Genomic DNA, 17,787 nt, shown 5'->3' with positions numbered 1-17,787 from the left:
TTTTAGAAACTGAATCCCTTTTGAGTACATATTTTTGGAGTAAATGTATAAAATTAAAAAACTAAATTGGTTTGGGTTTATGTCAAAGCTTTTATTTTGAAAAAACAAAAACGGAAGCCAGATAAACCGGAAGTTCGTCGTTTGACAGCACCTGACCAAAACATTCGGTTAGCTGAAGTTGAGGGTCAAACGACAGAAGAGCAGCGCTGAAATCATCAAAAGAAGTCGGTTACCGATTTAAACTAATTACGTAGCTTCGCAGTAACAATAAACAAAACATGTTCATATAAATTTGATTTTAAAAATGGTTTAAAAGTCGTTGTTTAGTGATGTCATTGCTCAATAAATCTGGTTTCGCAGTAAACTGACGCGCTGGTTCAAATTTTTTTTTATTTTTATAACCTGCTAGCTATTATTCGCTTTAACAAAATACAGACAACACGTGACGTTTTAACTTAGAGGTTTAAAATAGTTAGCTGCTGCTCGTGCTGATGCCTCGTCAGGAGAAGACGAAGGGAAGAGGGACAAAAAGGTAAAATCAAAACTATCATTTTCTGGTTATGCTTATTTATTCTTGTACTTCCTGGTTCTATTGTAGTATAACGAGTTGTTCAGCAGGATTGCAAAAATACTTGCATCATCCATGAAAACGAATGTCTCCACACTTTCATAAGGCTTTATATTTATTTATTTCAATTCAGGCCAAAACTAGACTGGAGGTTTGTTCAGAGGTTCTGCAGCATCCAGAAGGTCCTGTTCCCATCATGGACCAGTCAAAGTGCTCTGATGTTCGGGACGCTGCTCGGTGTGACTCTGGCAGGTAAAGAGCTGCAATCACTACATGTGTGTTGTAATAAGGGATTTGTTACAGTTACCCAAGAAAAGGGGAAATGAATGGTCATAATCAAGTCAACTCCTTCCTCTTACTTTGTCTGTATGCAAGTCGTCGTCGACACACCCCACACACACGCGCACACTTTGAAAAGCCCTGCTGTAAAGCTCTCTGACCTTTAACTCAAACCTCATTTCTCTGTATTGTTTTACGAGTCACCGTTTGAACCGTCTTTGAAAAAGTCAGCGTGCTGCTAACACGTCTTTTTCTGCCATCAGAGCAGCTGATCATTTACCAGGTGGGCATCCTCCCCAGTCACTTCTACAATGTGCTCGCAGACAAAGATTACTCCGGCTTCAGGAGTCTGGTGGGAACAGCTGTGGTGCTCATTTTGCTCAACTCCACAGTAAGTGGACGTAACGGCAGAGGGTGATGGAAGTAGATTTTTACATTTACTGTCACGGGGACATTTTATCTCTCATTCTGGGGTCCAAATAAGGTTAAAATACTATTGACGGTTTCCATTGTTTCACCTTGGAATTTGGCCAAAGTCAGCTGTTTGTTCATTTGTTGACAGCTTTGATCATTTTAGAGTCTACACTTAAAACAGCTGTCTAGCTAAGCTTCATAACAATCAGTTTTAGGTAACAAATACAGTACTTAAATGATGGATTTGCCTTTTAAAATGGTTTAATTGTGTCAACTTTACAAGGTCAGTTTGACATGTTTATTTTGTACTTTTCTGTACTTTATCTTGGTTGAGATCACGCTCCCCCAAGGAACCAGATGTTTTACCACAAATTAAATGTTCATTTGTTAGCTGATCATTTCAACATCATCTAATTCGCTTGTACTTGTTGGGTGCAGCTCAACCTTCTTGAAATTTTGCAGTCATTTGGATCACAACTACACTCTTTAAATGTTATTTAACTCTGTTTACAGACATATCAACATGGTTTCTTCCTCCCTCTTTGTGTTGCTGTCTCTTTTGTTGTTGTCACAGCTGAAAAGTCTCGACCAGTACATTTGTAACCAGATGTACGTCAGCTGGAGGAGGACGCTGACTGAGAGCCTCCACTCGGCCTACTTCCAGGGCAGAGTCTATTACATCCTCAACGTGCTCAGAGAGGACATAGATAACCCGTAAGCATTAGCTGGTTTCACAAACAATAACATTTAAAGCCTTTGCATCACTTGAAGGAATGCATATTACCTCACTACCTTTCATTCCAGAGTTGTAGGTGTTGAGAAATGAGCTCATCCATTGCGAGTGACTCGCAGCTGTGTTGGGTTGCAGAAGGCTTGTTAGCTGTGGTAGCCATCTTCAAGTGGGTTGATCCAACAGTTATTTTCTGCAAGTTGCGTTAAAATTCCTCGCGTGGTTGTTGAGATATTTTGTTAACTAGCAGTATCACTTTATCTGGGCAATAATACATTTAATTAATTCATGCTTATGTATATTTTACACATAAACGTTCCACTTATTGCTCAAAATGTGTACCAGTACATGCAACTGTTTTTTGACAGCTATTGTGTGTTTAACCCACTGTCATGAAACGGATACTTTTTTTTTTTCAACCTTTATTTATGCAGGTTAATCCCATTGAGCCTCGGGGACTCATTTACAAGAGAGACCTGATTTCTTTAACAAAGAATGATGACAACAGTGGACAACAATAGACAATCATAAAGGATGTGCACATTTTTTTTTAACAAGTGAAAATAAATTGTTAATTAAAAGGGAAAGTAAAAACAGATTGTAAGGCGGTGTAGAAAACTAATATATAATTATGTGTGTGTTAGCAAAATATCTCATGAACCACTTGAGGAATTTCAATGAAACCTTTTGAAATTCAATGAATTCAATCACTGGATGTACGTCCATAGCAGATTAACCTCTGGAGCCAACCCAGTCCAAGATGGCCACCACAGCTAACCAACCTTAACAAACACACAAAAAAATGTCCATAACTCGGTTTTACAGTCATTAAGCTAAGATTTGGTGTGGTAGTAGCTATCACGCACTCTGAGCACACTTTTAACGGCGCACTGTTTTTGTCTCCTAGCGACCAGCGGATCAGTCAGGATGTGGAGAGGTTGTGTAAGCAGATGAGCACCATGGCTAGCCGCTTGATCATCTCACCATTTACGATTTCCTACTACACCTACCAGTGTTTTCACAGGTCAGTGCAACACAACACTGTTATACGACTGGAGCTGAAGTGGTGTCAGAACATTACACTACATGGAGCTCTGTTAGAGCGCCGTGGGGCTTTAAACTAATGAAACCAAGAATTTTACATTTGGTCATTATGTTTTTAAATAAAATGACACTGTGGTGCTGTTGGAGAAAAATATTCTTGCTTCATTTTACTCACTCAAAAGGAACCACACTCGACAGCAGGAGCTTTTTAACAGGTATTTTACATGCAAGGTCAGATTTTCAGGACTGGTTACACAGATATACAGGAAGTACACACATGAAGATCAGTCACGAGAATCTGCCGTGAGTTGTGCGTGCAGCTTGTTTTTATAATCTCATCAGTTCAGTCGAGCTCACAGACTCGGAGGTGTCCTTGAAGCGACAGCTGCATGCCTGCAGCCTCATCCAGCTCTCTCTGCTGAACAAAACATATAATTCATGGGCAGAGTTAAAATTCTCAGCCATAGTAGTTAAGAATATCCATAACCTTTGAGCAAAAATTCTCTAACTGGGACCTTTACAGCATGTGTGTCAAAAGTCAGGATCAATGTTTTTTTTTTTTTTAAATAATTTTCTCGTCTGTTTAGTTTTTTTATTATTATTTATCCTCTTGCTCACCCTGGTAATTTGCTCTTTATCTATAGTTTATTAATATGAAAGTAGTTCAGTCTTATATAACAAACAGGAAAGCAGGAAAAGGGTGAAGTTCTCATGTGTTTGTTCCAGCCCAACAATGTGCTTCGCCTGAAACAAAAAAAAATCACCTCTGCTTATGTTGAGATAAAATTGTTTGGTTATTATTTGTGTATTTTTATTGTTTATTTTATAATAGTTTAAATGTAATGTTTTAACTAGTCATTTTCTAAGAAGGTAAAACATAAATTAATGAAGTTTCTTTGCTTTGCAGCACCGGCTGGATCGGTCCTGTGAGTATCTTTGGATACTTTGTCGTTGGAACGATCGCCAATAAAATCCTCATGGGTCCGATTGTGTCGACCCTGTTTGAACAAGAAAAACTGGAGGGAGACTTCAGGTATCCTCAATACACAGTACTGTGCACGCAGTGTGTCATGTGACAAATACGCACAAGTATCTGAAAATAAGAGCTTGTGGTAACAGCAGAGTCGTTAGGCCTTTGCGAGCTTTATTTAATGCAGATCCTCTCAGTGTTTGCTGTTAAGAAAACTGGTCTTTTGTTAAAAGGGAAGGATCTGTGGATGTTGGCTCAGAGCCTTTGGGCTTCTAAAAACAGGATATGTATCATCCTTAGGGTCAGTTTTGGTTCCTGAAGTCTCATGTAGAAATAGTTGGGATTTAGGTTGAGGAAACAGTTTGGAACAAGTTTGTTTAAAGCTTAAATCACTTTGCATTTGTTGTGACAGTGCCGTTTTAGTAATATATATATATGTTTTTGCAGATTTAAGCACATGCAAATCCGCGTCAATGCAGAGTCTGCAGCTTTTTACAGGTAAGACAGAAAAACCAGACAATGAGTCTAAAACTCTCAAATCATTTATTTGACAGTATTGTGCACAGCAAACTTTTATAAATGTGTAAAAGGTCACTAGACATTATGCAAGTGCTCCACACATGATGTACTACAGTTTGATTGACAGGAAATCACTCCAACATCAGGCCCTTTCTTGTATGTCTTCAGAGCAGGAAGAGTCGAGCACATGAGAACGGGCCGAAGGCTGCAGAACCTGCTGCAGACTCAGAAGAGTCTCATAAACAAAGAACTCTGGCTTTACAGTAAAAAAATACCACAACACACACACTCACTTTCATCTGTCAGCACCTGACCAGTTGTTCTGTTAGATTGACTGATTTAATCTGTCACTTGTCTTTTCTCAGTTGGAGTAAACACCTTCGATTATCTCGGAGGTTTCCTCAGCTACATTATAATTGCCATTCCCATCTTCACTGGTGTTTATAATGGGCTCAGTCCCGGTGAACTTAGTGCACTCATTAGTAAGGTACGCCTGTTTACTATTTAAATTACCTCTTTATAAATAAGAGTAAGACATTTTTATAGAGATGCTGCTGAACGAGTAAAAATTAAATTTTTACAGTGATTAGAAGTGTTTTTTTAATCACTTGCCAGGCAAAGAATTATGTTTTTCTAACAGTGAAACAGAAAAATAAAAAAAACTTACATGTCATATCTAAATATTTGTACCGTGTGGTGTTAATTGTTCCTTACTGACATTTGAGGAAATGATCCATTAGTGCAAGTGCAGAAATCTGAGCTGTTGTTTTGATTTTCGCCACTAGGTGGCACTAAAACTCTTTTTCATAGTTCTTGGACCTTTTTCTCGTCAGAAGTATAGAAAAAGTATAAAAACTGTCCCAGCACATCTGTATGTTTACTATAAACTCGTCTTATTCTCTGCTCGTATTCTTCCTCTCCTTGTTTGTATTCAGAACGCCTTTGTGTGCATCTACTTGATAAATGGCTTCACGCAGCTAATAGACCTGTCGACGACTCTGTCAGATGTGGCTGGTTACACCCACAGGTATCCCGCTGCATACTTAAACCACAGGATAAATCGTCATTTCAGGATTCGTGTGTGTCGTTGTGCTCGGGATCACTGAATCTGTGTGTGCTGTCAGGATCGGGGAGCTGATGGAGGTGATGGATGACATCCTACGAAAGCAGTGCGACTACGATCCTGCATCAGGGGAGAGCTACGACTTTGACAGGTCTGTGTGAGCTGCTTTAAAATAACCCGAACAGTTGTTTTAGGAATCAGACGGCGTATTAAAAACAGAAATAAGACATTAAAAAATTTGTTTTTCAAAGTCTTGTCAGCAGAATCATAAAATTACTTCTTATTAATTTTTCAAACAGCGACTTCAACGTCCACGCAGACCCCGTGGACACGGCCTTCGTCTTGGACCACCTCTCCTACAAATCTCCGTTCTCGGAGCAGCTGCTGGTGGAGAATCTGAGTCTGAAAATCAGTCAGGGGACTCATCTGTTGGTGGTGGGAAACACGGGCACCGGAAAAACATCACTACTGCGAGTCCTCAACCGCCTCTGGGAAGCACACAGCGGTGAGACACGAGGACTGAATCAGTTTTGTAGCTTTCCTTCATGACCCGTTGGGGCTCCTGACACAAGAGTTTAACTGCTCGACATAAATCTGCAATGGAAAGCTTTGTCTCAGGAATGCTGCAAAGGTTCTGAAATGTCTGATTTATAGAATTTGTACTTGTACGTGGCTCAATAATTGTTTGTTTTGGTGCAGGTTTTGTTCAAATGACTACATGTTTCGGACCCAGAGGAACACTCTTCCTTCCACAAAAACCCTACATGACTGACGGCACTCTGCGCGAACAGGTAACAAATCTTTAATCACCCTGTAATGTAGGTGTGTCTATAATTACAAATCCAGGTGTTATGCTTCAGTCATCAATTAATTAATAATTTCCATCATCCTTCACTGAAACTTTTCATTCCAACAGGTGATTTACCCACTGAAGGATATTTACCCTGCATCAGGTACGTCATGACCAAGTTGTTTACATTAAACTGTGCAACAAGAAATTGAGTTTTTTCCTGCTAATAACACAAAAACTAAAAGCTGTTATTATAGTATTTTATTGGTTTATTTATGTTTTAAATCTAAGCATCATCGTGAACTCTTCCGGGGATATTTTTACTCTGAAAATGTTTGGTCTTGTTTTGTCTGATATCTTGGGGACTCCCCATTTGTGCAGCATCAAGTATCTGTTAAGTGTTGGCTAATTTAAAATGATGATATTCAAAACTCTTTTTTTTTCAGGGTCAGTGGATGATGACAGAATTATACAGTTCTTAGAACTTGCTGGAGTGGTGAGTTGTTTATTCAAAAATATATTATAAATATAAAAAGTCCATTTTATTTGATTGTTTTGTCTTATCTCAAGGTTTTATTTATTTGCTCCTTTTGAATATCTTTATCTTTTCACAGTCCAGCCTTCTGAAAAGGACTGGTGGGCTGGATGAGAAGGTTGACTGGAACTGGTATGAACAGAGAAAAAAACAACCAAAAACAGTTCTGTAAAACAAATCATCCCAACTAAGGCCTTCTCTCTTCAGGTCGGACGTTCTGTCTCCTGGTGAAATGCAGCGCCTTTCCTTTGCACGGCTCTTCTACCTGCAGCCAAAATACGCCAGTGTGTTTCTCTGACGTTCTCGCCAGAGCATCTTAGGAATCAGAAGCTTGATTAAAACTGATCAGAATACAGTTTGCTGTATACACTGAACCACCCTGGGTTTTTTTCATCAGTTTTAGATGAGGCCACGAGTGCTTTGACGGAGGAAGCGGAGGCACAGCTGTACCGGACGTGCAAACAGCTGGGCATGACTTTGGTCAGTCTAGGCCACCGTAGCAGCCTGGTAAAGGTAGGCTAAATACTGAGCAGACACTTTAGAAACTGGCATTGACTTATTCCTTTAAGATTTGATGCAGCACATGAATATATGTATTAGCTTGACTGTGTGCTTCAGTTTAAATGTAAAGAACTGACTTGGAATGAAAATGGAAACTACAATTCAGAAAGCATTGTTTTATGTTTATTTTATGTTTGACAAATGCATTTTAACCATAAGCTTTAAAACTTCTAAACGAATCATACAGGAGTACCGCATTTTCCACCGTACAAGTCGCTCCTGCATATAAGTCGTATCAGCCCAAAAATGTCTAAAGTGGAAAAAAACATAAATAAGTCGCTTCGCTGCATAAGTCGCATCTTTTATGCGTCATCGCTGACGACCCGGAAACGTGCGCCGGTGTTGTGCCAATAATCGAATGGCTGCCAAATGGCGGCCACGGTAGCGTGTACGGGAGGACTCTTAACAAGAATTTAACAAAATTAAGACTTTAAAACAATTAGTTTGTTCGACATTATAGCAAAGGTGTGTCTCAGTCTAACTTTTTCCTCAATAAATGCACTTTACTGGTAAAAACAGCTTCAATTCGCCTGGGAACTGGTGTTCTTCCTCGCTCCACCGCCGGAGCAGGACGAAGGCTCCGGCCGTGAGCTCTGGAGCTTTCGTCCGCCCGCACCTCGCTGCTTCCCGGGGCCACGGAACACGCGCCCCGCTGCCCCCGTTCCTCCCGGCTCGGGCGGCGTAGGAAGGCTTTATGGCTTGCAGCCGAAGCCGCAATGGATGGACTTCACATTTTTCAGTCGCGTTCTTCTTAATTCCTCGTCTGTAGGTAGGAGATGGAAACTACCACTTTTCACAGGAACACTCTTTTTGTTTTGGTCCGTGTTTAAAACTGTTGTTGTAATCACTGATTTAGTTTGGTCTGTTGGTGAACTCTACAGGTACCTGAATGCAGCACGGCTATTTTAGTAAATTTTATTCATTCATTCAGCCTTTATTTTGATGGATGGATGGGTGGGTGGCACACTGCCGCGGAGGAAATGCGCCCAGCAGGAGCCAGCCAGACACGGGGGGTGGGGGTGGGGGGGGGGATGTTCCCCGCCGCCGTGCAGCCGTCCCTTCCGTCCCTTCCGTCTGGTTGAATCCTGGTTGGCAGACGGTGCGGACCAGACCCGTTAACAAACTTTCTTTCTGCTGCTCAATTACCGTTTTGAGCTGCATATTGTTATCTGCAGTTTGTAATCTGCAAAATAGAATTTTCTGTTTGTGGGTATTTTACTTATGTTAAGTTTTTCTCAGTTGTCTTTGTGAACGTTTGTGTGTGTGTGTGTGTGTGGGGGGGGGGGGGGGTGAGGGTGTAACGGGGTAGAGGAACAACATATAAAAGCCTAGAGGGCCCTCTAGCGGCTGTAAATGATAATGTTTACAGGTTCATGTCTATGAATGTACATTTCAGTCAAAAACTGGGTTATAAATATGAAAAAAAAGTATAATAGTTGCTTCGGTGTATAAGTTGCAGGACGTGCACATTTATGCTAAAAGGTGAGACTTATACGGCGGAAAATACTGTACATTCAATAATCTTTTCCAGCCTGACTAAACTTTATCATTGATGAGCTGACTCCTTTGTTTTTCTTAAATCTGCTGTCTGTACCTTTAAAAAAAGGAATATATTAACTGTCATACTGATTCTCTCAGTACCACGATGTCCAGCTGAAGCTGTGTGGAGGAGGCCGATGGGAGGTGACTAAACTAAAAGGAGCCAGAGAAGAGGCAACGTGAACTCTGACATGAGAAAACGTGGGAGGCAAGAGCGAAAATACTTTTTTATTCATTAGTTTGTGTCATTAGGTGCTCTCAAGCATCAGTCCTGTTGGCACCTTCAGTATGTTTTTATTTTCTGAGCTAACGTAATCAAAATTTAAAAAAGTGGGAATGCAACGTTCTAAACAGTTCAACTGTTTCAAAGCCACAAAATGCTCTCTCGTCATATAAAAAAATACATTTAGGTTCATTATTGTAAAATAACATTTGTTCATTGCATTTTGTTCACACGATTTGATGTGAATTTTAATCAAAAAAACAAAATGTTCTGAGAGGAATTTCTACTTAAAACAAAGTACATCTGTGCATTTCACAGTTTTTAAGAGCTAAATGTTAGTGTTCATTAATTTAATAACATTTTAAAATTTTGTCTTTTTTTTCACTCAAAAGGCACAAGTTGGTTTAATTAAAATGCAGCAATATAAATGTGGTACTCTTCATATTTTTCATTAGATTGAAATGTTCTGTTTTGTCATTTAATTTGTGCAATGCTCGTCATTTACTTGAGAGCTTTTTATGGCCTTGAATAATCTCCTGAACTGCTGCAGGATCATCCAAAGTGCTGAGGTCACCCAAACCGTCCAGGTCGCACTCCACGACTTTCCGCAGGACCCTCCGCATGATCTTACCAGAGCGAGTCTTCGGCAGACGTGTAACAAACTGCAACACACGCGAGAGGAAAGTCAAATCACTGAGGAGTCGTTCAAATCTAAGTTGCACCATTTAAAATCTAAACTAGTTTTACCTGAATGAAGTCTGGACAGGCGTACTTTGCAATTTTTCCAGACACCAAGTTGCTCAGCTGCTTGGACAAATCTGCCTCCTGAATGTTTACGTCTTTTTTCAGCACCACAAAAGCATACACACCTGGAGGATGAAGAGAGACTTGTGTTTTACGTCTGGACACTGGAAAAACATGTGAAAAGAGTGTGTGACTCGCCTTGTCCTTTGATGCTATGAGAATATCCTATGACGGCAGATTCAGCCACTGCAGGACACTGATTCTGTCACAAACACAAAAATCTAAATCTGATGCACATTTTATATTTCAAAGACACTTATTGCACAAATTGAATTTTTTTTACTCTGTTTAAAGATTTTTTATTATATTATAAATATGTCACACCTAATGAATTGTGTGAATTTAATGTTGTAAATTGGTGCTTCTCAGATTAAAAAAAAGGAAACCAAATGGCAACATGTCATGACTTTTTTTTCTTTAACAATTTCCTGCAGGATCAATAAAGTTCTATTTTATCTTATCTTATCACTTAACTGAAGTCCAAAATCCAGTTTGTGATGGATACATTCATGCAAGCGTGCTCAATTACTATTTGACACTTAAACAGAATTTACCACTACGTCTTCTATCTCTGCCGTCCCAATCCTGTGGCCGCTCACGTTAATGACGTCATCGAGGCGTCCTGTGATCTGGTAGTACCCCTCCTGGGATCGATGGGCACCGTCACCAGTAAAGAAGTAGCCTACAGTACAAAAACACAAACAGAAGGATACAAGTGTTTACCTCATTGTGCTGAAACAAACGGCAGATGTTTAAACACGCCGTACTGTACCTGGATAAGGTTGGCAGTAGGTCTCAATGAATCTCTGGTGGTTGTTATGAATAGTTCTGGCCATACCGGGCCATGGTTGAGCCATACACAGAGCTCCAGATATGTTGTTGGAAGTCAGCACGTTGCCCTGGAGAAACAACAAATACAACATTGTTACTCAAAATGAGTTTTTATTAGTTAAGATAAAACCAGTCAGTATATACTGTTAATATTTGGAACACAACATTGAACCCTGTGAATCTTGTCAAAGAGGAAGTTTGTAACGGCTCAAAAATATTACTATGTCTGCACAACCTGTGCATTGCAAAAGCAACTACCGGTACATCAACAACAAAAATAGTGTGACGGATTTTTTTTAGTGTTTGTCACACAGTCGGTGAGTCTGGTGGGTATCAGAAGTGACACAGCTGCTGACTATTTTATAATCCCAATCTGATCTCTTCTATTTCAGGCCATTCTCTCTCTCACACACATACATAACCAAGCCCTCACCTCAGTGTCCATGAGCACCGGCTTAATGCCAAAGAAAGGTCTCATAGCCATTCCAGGGACAATCTCTGCATCTGGTTCTGAAGGCTTTGGGGCGATGCAGATGCCTCCTGTTTCTGAGCACACACACAACGAACACAGTTTAATAACGCAAAGGTTTTATGCAGACATTGCCATTTTGGTAATTATTAAAAGAAGAGCTAATAAGGTGTTAGTTGTAGCTGCTATTAGTTTCTTTATCCTGACTGGCTCTCAGTCCCAAATTACGAGATCCAGAATATTATTTTAAAACAAGCCGCGATATGTAAATGCAGACATTTGGTGTTAAAAACTGGACAGTCGTTAAAAAAATGGAATACTTAAACAACAGTAAACTTTTTTTAGAAACTATTTTCAGTTTTGTTTAATTTGCAAGTTTAATTTTGGTGTTCCACAAGGCTCAATGTTTAGGTCACTATTTGTTTTCATATACACTAAATGTTTTTTTCTTCTATCACATCATTTAGTCAAGTCAAGTCAGATTTATTTATAGAGCACGTTTAAAACAGAAACATACCAAAGTGCTTAACAAAAATATCACATCATCAGATAAAAAGTAGCAAGATATATTTACAGCACATGGAATAAAAATATAAAACCAAAAACAATTAGAAACAATGAAATACTAAATCAGATCACGTTGTGTCAAACGTCAAGGAAATAATAACAAAAAGCATAAACTCAGTCAGAAACAATGAATACTAAATCAGATCTGATGACCTTGTGTTAAATAGGAATAATAACAAAAGCATAAACAAAAGCATTTAAAACAATTTAGTCTCACAACATGGCTACGTTAAAAACTACTTTTTGAACTGCAGTACTCTCAAGAGTACAATATGTGTTAGGGTCCTTAGGGATGACTCTTAGCTAATACGCTTAATTTTAGCTCAATATGTGTAAAACTGACTGTATTAACAGTGTTAATTTTAACTATTTCATTAAAATCGGTCCACTGGTATTTGAGATATTTAGCTAACAAAAGAGCTTACAGACACAGGCAATTACATAAGTGCCCAACTTTCATTACAGCAGGCATTAATTAACTTGTTGTTTATCATACGATTTTACTTAAACATTTTTCTATAAGGAAATTCTTATGTATTCTCTATTTACCTGGTAATGTGCTTTAATAAATTTATCATCCTATTTCTGTCCTTATGACTTCAGTACTAACCAAACTTCAAATTCCGATTCATGAAACAAGTAAAAATATGCGACTCAAACTGTTGTTGGGTAAAGTGTACAAACAATGCTAATAAACACACACAAGAATATAATGATTGCTCAATGGCCTAAATACTTAATAGTATTATCAGTTTATGACTAATGGTTTTTATATATTTTATAAAAATGGACAGAATAATACTATTTGCAAGCATCTTTACATGTTATCCGATTTCTGCAAATCATCCCAGAACACCTCACTTGTTTTACAGCTTACAGTGACGTCCTGACCCCAACCAATGCTTTATAATAAAATTGCTTGTTCTCTTATTACCTAACATTTCAGCAAAGTGAAAATGAAAAAAAAAAAGATTAAAAAAATTTAAATAATCATTCTTATGCTGACGAGCAGAAAGATGTATATACTTAAAATCAAAGCAAAAAGGAGCAAAATGAAACATACAGTAAAAGACAGAGCTCAGCTGAGTAACGGTTTGTGAATCTGACATAAGCCCTTCTCATGGCTCCAGATGCAGATTATGGAATTACAGCCATACTAAGTAAATTAAATGCAATTAGAGCTGCCCAGCCCTCGGGGGCTCCTGTAATCCACCTCGTGGTGTCGGTGGCACCAGTGCTGGAAACAGCTAGAAAAGTAGGACGCAACAGATGATGCCACAATAGCATTAAGAACCAGCATCCTGTTCATGTTCACTGTGAGAGTTGTAGTCAAAATGAGGTCCCAGACAACAACAACAAAAGCTAATCTTTCCACTCTGTATCATCCAGCTGTTTTATATTAAAGACAGGAAATGACATTTACATAGATGGAAGATTACTTTCTTGCCAACCTTTGTCCTTTATCTTCTCACCTTGTCCTGGATGATCCAGGAAACGGATCGTTTGCCAACAATGCATGACAATCTATTTCCCCTGTCTGAACAGGCTACTTGTATTCAGATCAGCTAAATGGCCTTTACGAATCATGCCACTTAGCCCTAATTGAAAACACTAGTCCAGAAAAAATACCATAACAACATAATCCTTTTTAGTGAAGTAGGCTATTTGGGTATTATATTTGTGTCTCCAGCTCTTAAGCTCCTGATGCGCTGATGTTTAATTATCATCAGGAATAGATTTTGCCGTTCATATGGTAATTAATGTGAGTTTGCCCCATTTGGTTTTCACTCACTCTGATTAGGATGGACAGAGAATGAAACGCATCGTGTCAGCCGGGTCTGATGTTTATCCGCAAAATCGTCATTATTAGCAAAATCAGCTCATTTACAACATGTCAGTACGTCCCCTTAAGCTAAAGCTGTGGAGGCATAAAGGTTGTTTTGTTAAAACTTTAGAGGTTTTTAATTTGGGGGGAAAAAAAAGTATTTTTTGCTGTATTTTGTGTGCCACCCAATGGAGTCACTTTAATTGATGGTTCTAATGTGTTCTTTTATCAGAAAAGTATGTAAATACATGTATATCAGTTCAATCAGAACCCCTGTAGGCCACAGTGACTCGATTTATCAACATCTGCCTCTGCTATCAAAATTTATCAACTGCTTGTTTGAGCTAATAAAGTAGTTTTTTTCTAAATGAAGATTCTTTCCAGAAGAAAAATAAAAGCTGGCAGTGTGACTTATTGAATTTATTTAGTTCTTACTTGTAACAAAACTCTCAACAACCACCATCTTATCTTATTGTTCCATATTTTCTTAACCGAGCACTTTGCTCTCAGACTGTAGGTTTACTCGTGCTTCCTAGAGCTTCTAAAATGGGAGGCATTGTTTTCATTTATCAGGATCCTCTTTTATGGAGCCAACTTCCAGTTTCTTTCCTTAAGGCTGACATCCTGTCTACTTTTAAGACTAAGCTTGACACCTTCCATTATGATTAGGGATGCACGATATTATCGGCTTGGTATCGGTATCGGTCGATATTAGCTTTAAAGTTCAATATTGGACATCGGCCATTCCATCAAAATAACTCACCGATATAAAAGCCGTTGTTTTTGTATGACAACCCAGTGACAAGGATGTCTGCAGCAGCAGCACAACGTGATGACGTCACACGCGCCTACCTGATCTGATCACGGCGGAGAAGATGAAGTCAAAATGTTGGCGGTGTGCAAGTTTTACTTTCGTTGAGGATGTTGGATTCCGAAGATTTTTGGATTATGTTGAGCCTCACTACATCGTCCTCAGTCTGAGATATTTTTCCAACGTAACCTTACCAGAGTTACAAGCCGTCATTTCCGACGTCATTGAGAAGCTAACAGCCGATAGCACTTGGATGAGTTTTACCACAGACATTTGGACGTCGTGTTAGCCCCGTTAGCATGATTAGTCTTACGGCACAATGGATAGACAAAACCTTTGATCTTAAAAAGGCTGTCTTTCATGCACAAGAGTGCAGAGGATCCCACACTGCAGCTAGGAACCTGGAACAAGCCTCCACAAGTGAGACAGCATTTAACACTTCATTTAATATAAGTTAAAGTGCTATGCATATCATATGGCTGTTATATGTCACCAGCTCTTACAGCTGTTACACAGTTTTTGTAGCAAATAAGCCTAAATAAGAGGCAATGTTCTGACAAAGGAAAGTATATTAAAAATATTTGTACCTGTATCGGTTATTGGACAAATAAGTTTTAACATATCAGATATCGGCCAAAAATCCAATATTGTGCATCCCTAATTATGATATATCCTATAGTTGGGTAGGCTTGGGTTTCCTGAGTTATCCTTTAGCAAAGCTGCTGTAGACCACAAGAGGAAAAATTTACCATATTTCTCTGCTGCTGTCGTTACTCGCGCTACTTTCCATGTTTGAATTTTGAATTATTGCTGCCATCAACCTGTGTTTTCTTTTTTGTTTTTGGCTTTCTACCCATCAGAACTACACCTGGACTGTTCCGTTGTTTGTCTCTGTCTTGTTCCTGTCCTCCCTGCCTTCAGCCAGCCAAGATGGCCATCCATTTTGTGTCGGGTTCTGCTGGATGTTTCTTCCTGTTAAAAAGGGAATCGTTCCTTTCCACTGTCACCAACATCCTGCTCAGAGTGAGGGATTGTGACGAACTGAAGATTTGTCACAATCTTCTGGCTTTCTTATAAGTAAATTTAACAACTGGCATTTCAAAATGCACAGGCTGAAAATGTATTATAAGTGGAGTCAAGTGACCATAACTGGATTTGAAACTGGATCCATTTTGGACCAATTTACTCTAGTTACTAGATATTACGGTTTAATATTGCACCGACAATATAAGTTGCGATAAACGCACACGTTTCCTCACTTCACACTTTCTCTTCTGTCATCACTATGATCTAAACCAAGTGTGAGCATCAAGGTGTGTACAACATGTATGTGTGATAATGACCTATGACTTAGTACGGTCTAAACAGTCTTTTGCGATACTGATACTGTGGTCAATGATATTGTGATGATGATAAATCGACAGTATTGTGCAGCCCAAGTGAACAATAAAACATCTGGTTTCAGTCTCGAGTCTACAGAAAGGGGAAAGCTCCGTCTCTTCATAACGTAAATACACACCCGTGTGTGTGTGTATATGTGCACACACAACCACAGTTACAGATGTTATGCAACACTATCCATGCTTGAGAAACAGAGCTGAGAGCTCTTCCCTTCAAGATGGGTTCCTTCAGTGCAAGCGTGACTGTTTTTCAACGTATGTAGTCTGTGAACTTAAATTTCACTTGAACCTGGACTGTCAACGTATCAACAAGTTGTTCCAGAGCAGAAAAGGAGCAAAAACAAGCTAGGATCAACTGCAGAGCCAGCCAACAGAGCTGAAGGTACAAAATCTAAATATAGTATATATTCACTTACCAGTTTGCCACCAGGTGTCCACCACAGGACACCGTCCTTCCCCGACCACCCTGTAGTACCACTCCCATGCTTCGGTGTTGATTGGCTCACCCACTGCAGACCGACAGGAGCAGGTTGAAATATTATATGATGTAACGATATGTTTTGGGTGTAAATTACTTGTACAGCTTTGGGTTCTCAGACCCAGTCTTAAAGTGGAAGAACATTCCCAACAACAGATCAGCAGATACATTGTGACAAACCAGGGCAAACATCCACAACCGCACTCTAAATCTGACTGAGACTACAGAACAGACCTTGTTGTGTTTTAGAATAAACTCTTTACATCTGTAAATAAAAGGTGACACCTGGTTAGATCTACTCGTCGTAGCTGTGAGATTATTCATTTGTGAGTTCGTTGTTTTACTTCCAGTTTTATGACCGATCAGTCCTCAGACGCAGCTCCAAAATGTCTCGTGTGGATTAGTTTAGCCAGAATTCTTAAAGAAACCCAGATAAGTTGAACCTGCTTTGTAGTACAGTAGTCCTTCACTTATCGCGGGGGTTACATTCCAGACACCTCCTCGATGGGTAAAAATCCACGAAATATGTTACATTCATTTTAGTATTAATATACATTTTAAGGCTTTATAAACCCTTCCTACATTCTTGCAATGTTCATAACAATGTTTAAGCTTGATTATTAAAAAAATAATAATCCATGCCACTCATGCAGCTCACTCATGTATGACAGAAACCCCGCCGCCTCCTTTCTTTTTCCGAGGCTGTCTGTTGCGTGTGTCTCGGACCCCCCACCCCCTCCTTTCTCTTTTTCTGCTGTGACAGACAGTCTCGGAAAAAGAAAGGGGGGGGGGGTGTCTGTCTTATACCCGAGTTAGCCACACTCAGCCACGCTCTCTTTTTTAAAACTGATTCACTCTTTTTTTTTTTCAACCTTAGCATTTTCTCTGATGTTTTACATTTGTTCATCTGGTCTGTTCATCCCTGCTTATGGGCTGAAACTTGTGCCATCAGAAACTGATTTTAAATACCTGCTCCCTGAGCAGTAGCGATGGATGGGGAAAGACAGACCCCACCCCCTGCCCCCTCCTTTCTCTTTCTGAGGCTGTCGCAACAGAGGAAGAGAAAGGAGTGGGGGGGCTGTCTTTCCCCATCGCTTCTGCTGTGACAGACAGCCTCAGAAAGAGAAAGGAGAGGGCGGCGGGGGGGGGGGGGGGGGGGGGTGTATGTCTTATATCCACTCCATCAATCAGCCAATTGTGTGTTGTGTACAATCTTATGTTGAAAACCAGCGAAAGAGTGAGTCCGCAAAAGTCGAACCATGAAGTATTGAGGGACTAATGTATAGGGCATAAATCTGACGGCAATGTTTTTTACTTTTCACTTCCAATTACAAGAAATAAAAATCAATAGGTAGCAAATAAAATAA

The 17,787-nt window shown here is 39.5% G+C and overlaps 2 protein-coding genes across 2 annotated transcripts in view; one reads left to right on the top strand and one right to left on the bottom strand.

Moving 5' to 3' along the window:
- Window positions 1-491: 491 nt before the first annotated feature.
- On the top strand, window positions 492-9,958 carry abcd4 (ATP-binding cassette, sub-family D (ALD), member 4). The gene is made up of 20 exons (XM_037685146.1): window positions 492-532; window positions 702-820; window positions 1,111-1,238; window positions 1,836-1,975; window positions 2,899-3,015; window positions 3,943-4,068; window positions 4,453-4,503; window positions 4,693-4,787; window positions 4,890-5,011; window positions 5,460-5,551; window positions 5,649-5,738; window positions 5,887-6,092; window positions 6,287-6,378; window positions 6,504-6,540; window positions 6,824-6,873; window positions 6,992-7,044; window positions 7,120-7,196; window positions 7,310-7,425; window positions 9,112-9,220; window positions 9,786-9,958. Exons 1-19 carry the CDS (start codon window positions 492-494, stop codon window positions 9,193-9,195), a joined length of 1,836 nt encoding a protein of 611 aa, XP_037541074.1. The 3' UTR covers window positions 9,196-9,220; window positions 9,786-9,958.
- LOC119418535 (acetyl-coenzyme A synthetase 2-like, mitochondrial) overlaps window positions 9,223-17,787 on the bottom strand; it is a 16,085-nt gene continuing 7,520 nt past the window's right edge. Inside the window, exons 8-14 of the mRNA XM_037685846.1 lie at window positions 16,359-16,451; window positions 11,304-11,416; window positions 10,812-10,938; window positions 10,594-10,721; window positions 10,178-10,241; window positions 9,983-10,104; window positions 9,223-9,897 (exon numbers count right to left, since the gene is read on the bottom strand). Of these exons, the coding sequence (XP_037541774.1) occupies window positions 9,733-9,897; window positions 9,983-10,104; window positions 10,178-10,241; window positions 10,594-10,721; window positions 10,812-10,938; window positions 11,304-11,416; window positions 16,359-16,451 (812 nt within the window). The 3' untranslated portion in view covers window positions 9,223-9,732. The remainder of the gene's footprint in view (window positions 9,898-9,982; window positions 10,105-10,177; window positions 10,242-10,593; window positions 10,722-10,811; window positions 10,939-11,303; window positions 11,417-16,358; window positions 16,452-17,787) is intronic.

Source organism: Nematolebias whitei, chromosome 12, assembly GCF_014905685.2.
Source record: "Nematolebias whitei isolate Nwh7 chromosome 12, NemWhi1, whole genome shotgun sequence".
Lineage (NCBI taxonomy): Eukaryota > Metazoa > Chordata > Actinopteri > Cyprinodontiformes > Rivulidae > Nematolebias > Nematolebias whitei.
This window is presented reverse-complemented; position numbering and strand designations above follow the sequence as displayed.

Coding starts and splice junctions, on each gene's coding strand:
- abcd4 (XM_037685146.1), top strand. CDS start 492: ATGCCTCGTCAGGAGAAGACGAAGGGAAGAGGGACAAAAAG. Junction 3,016..3,942: donor ACCTACCAGTGTTTTCACAG/GTCAGTGCAACA, acceptor TTTGCTTTGCAG/CACCGGCTGGATCGGTCCTG. Junction 4,069..4,452: donor AAACTGGAGGGAGACTTCAG/GTATCCTCAATA, acceptor ATGTTTTTGCAG/ATTTAAGCACATGCAAATCC.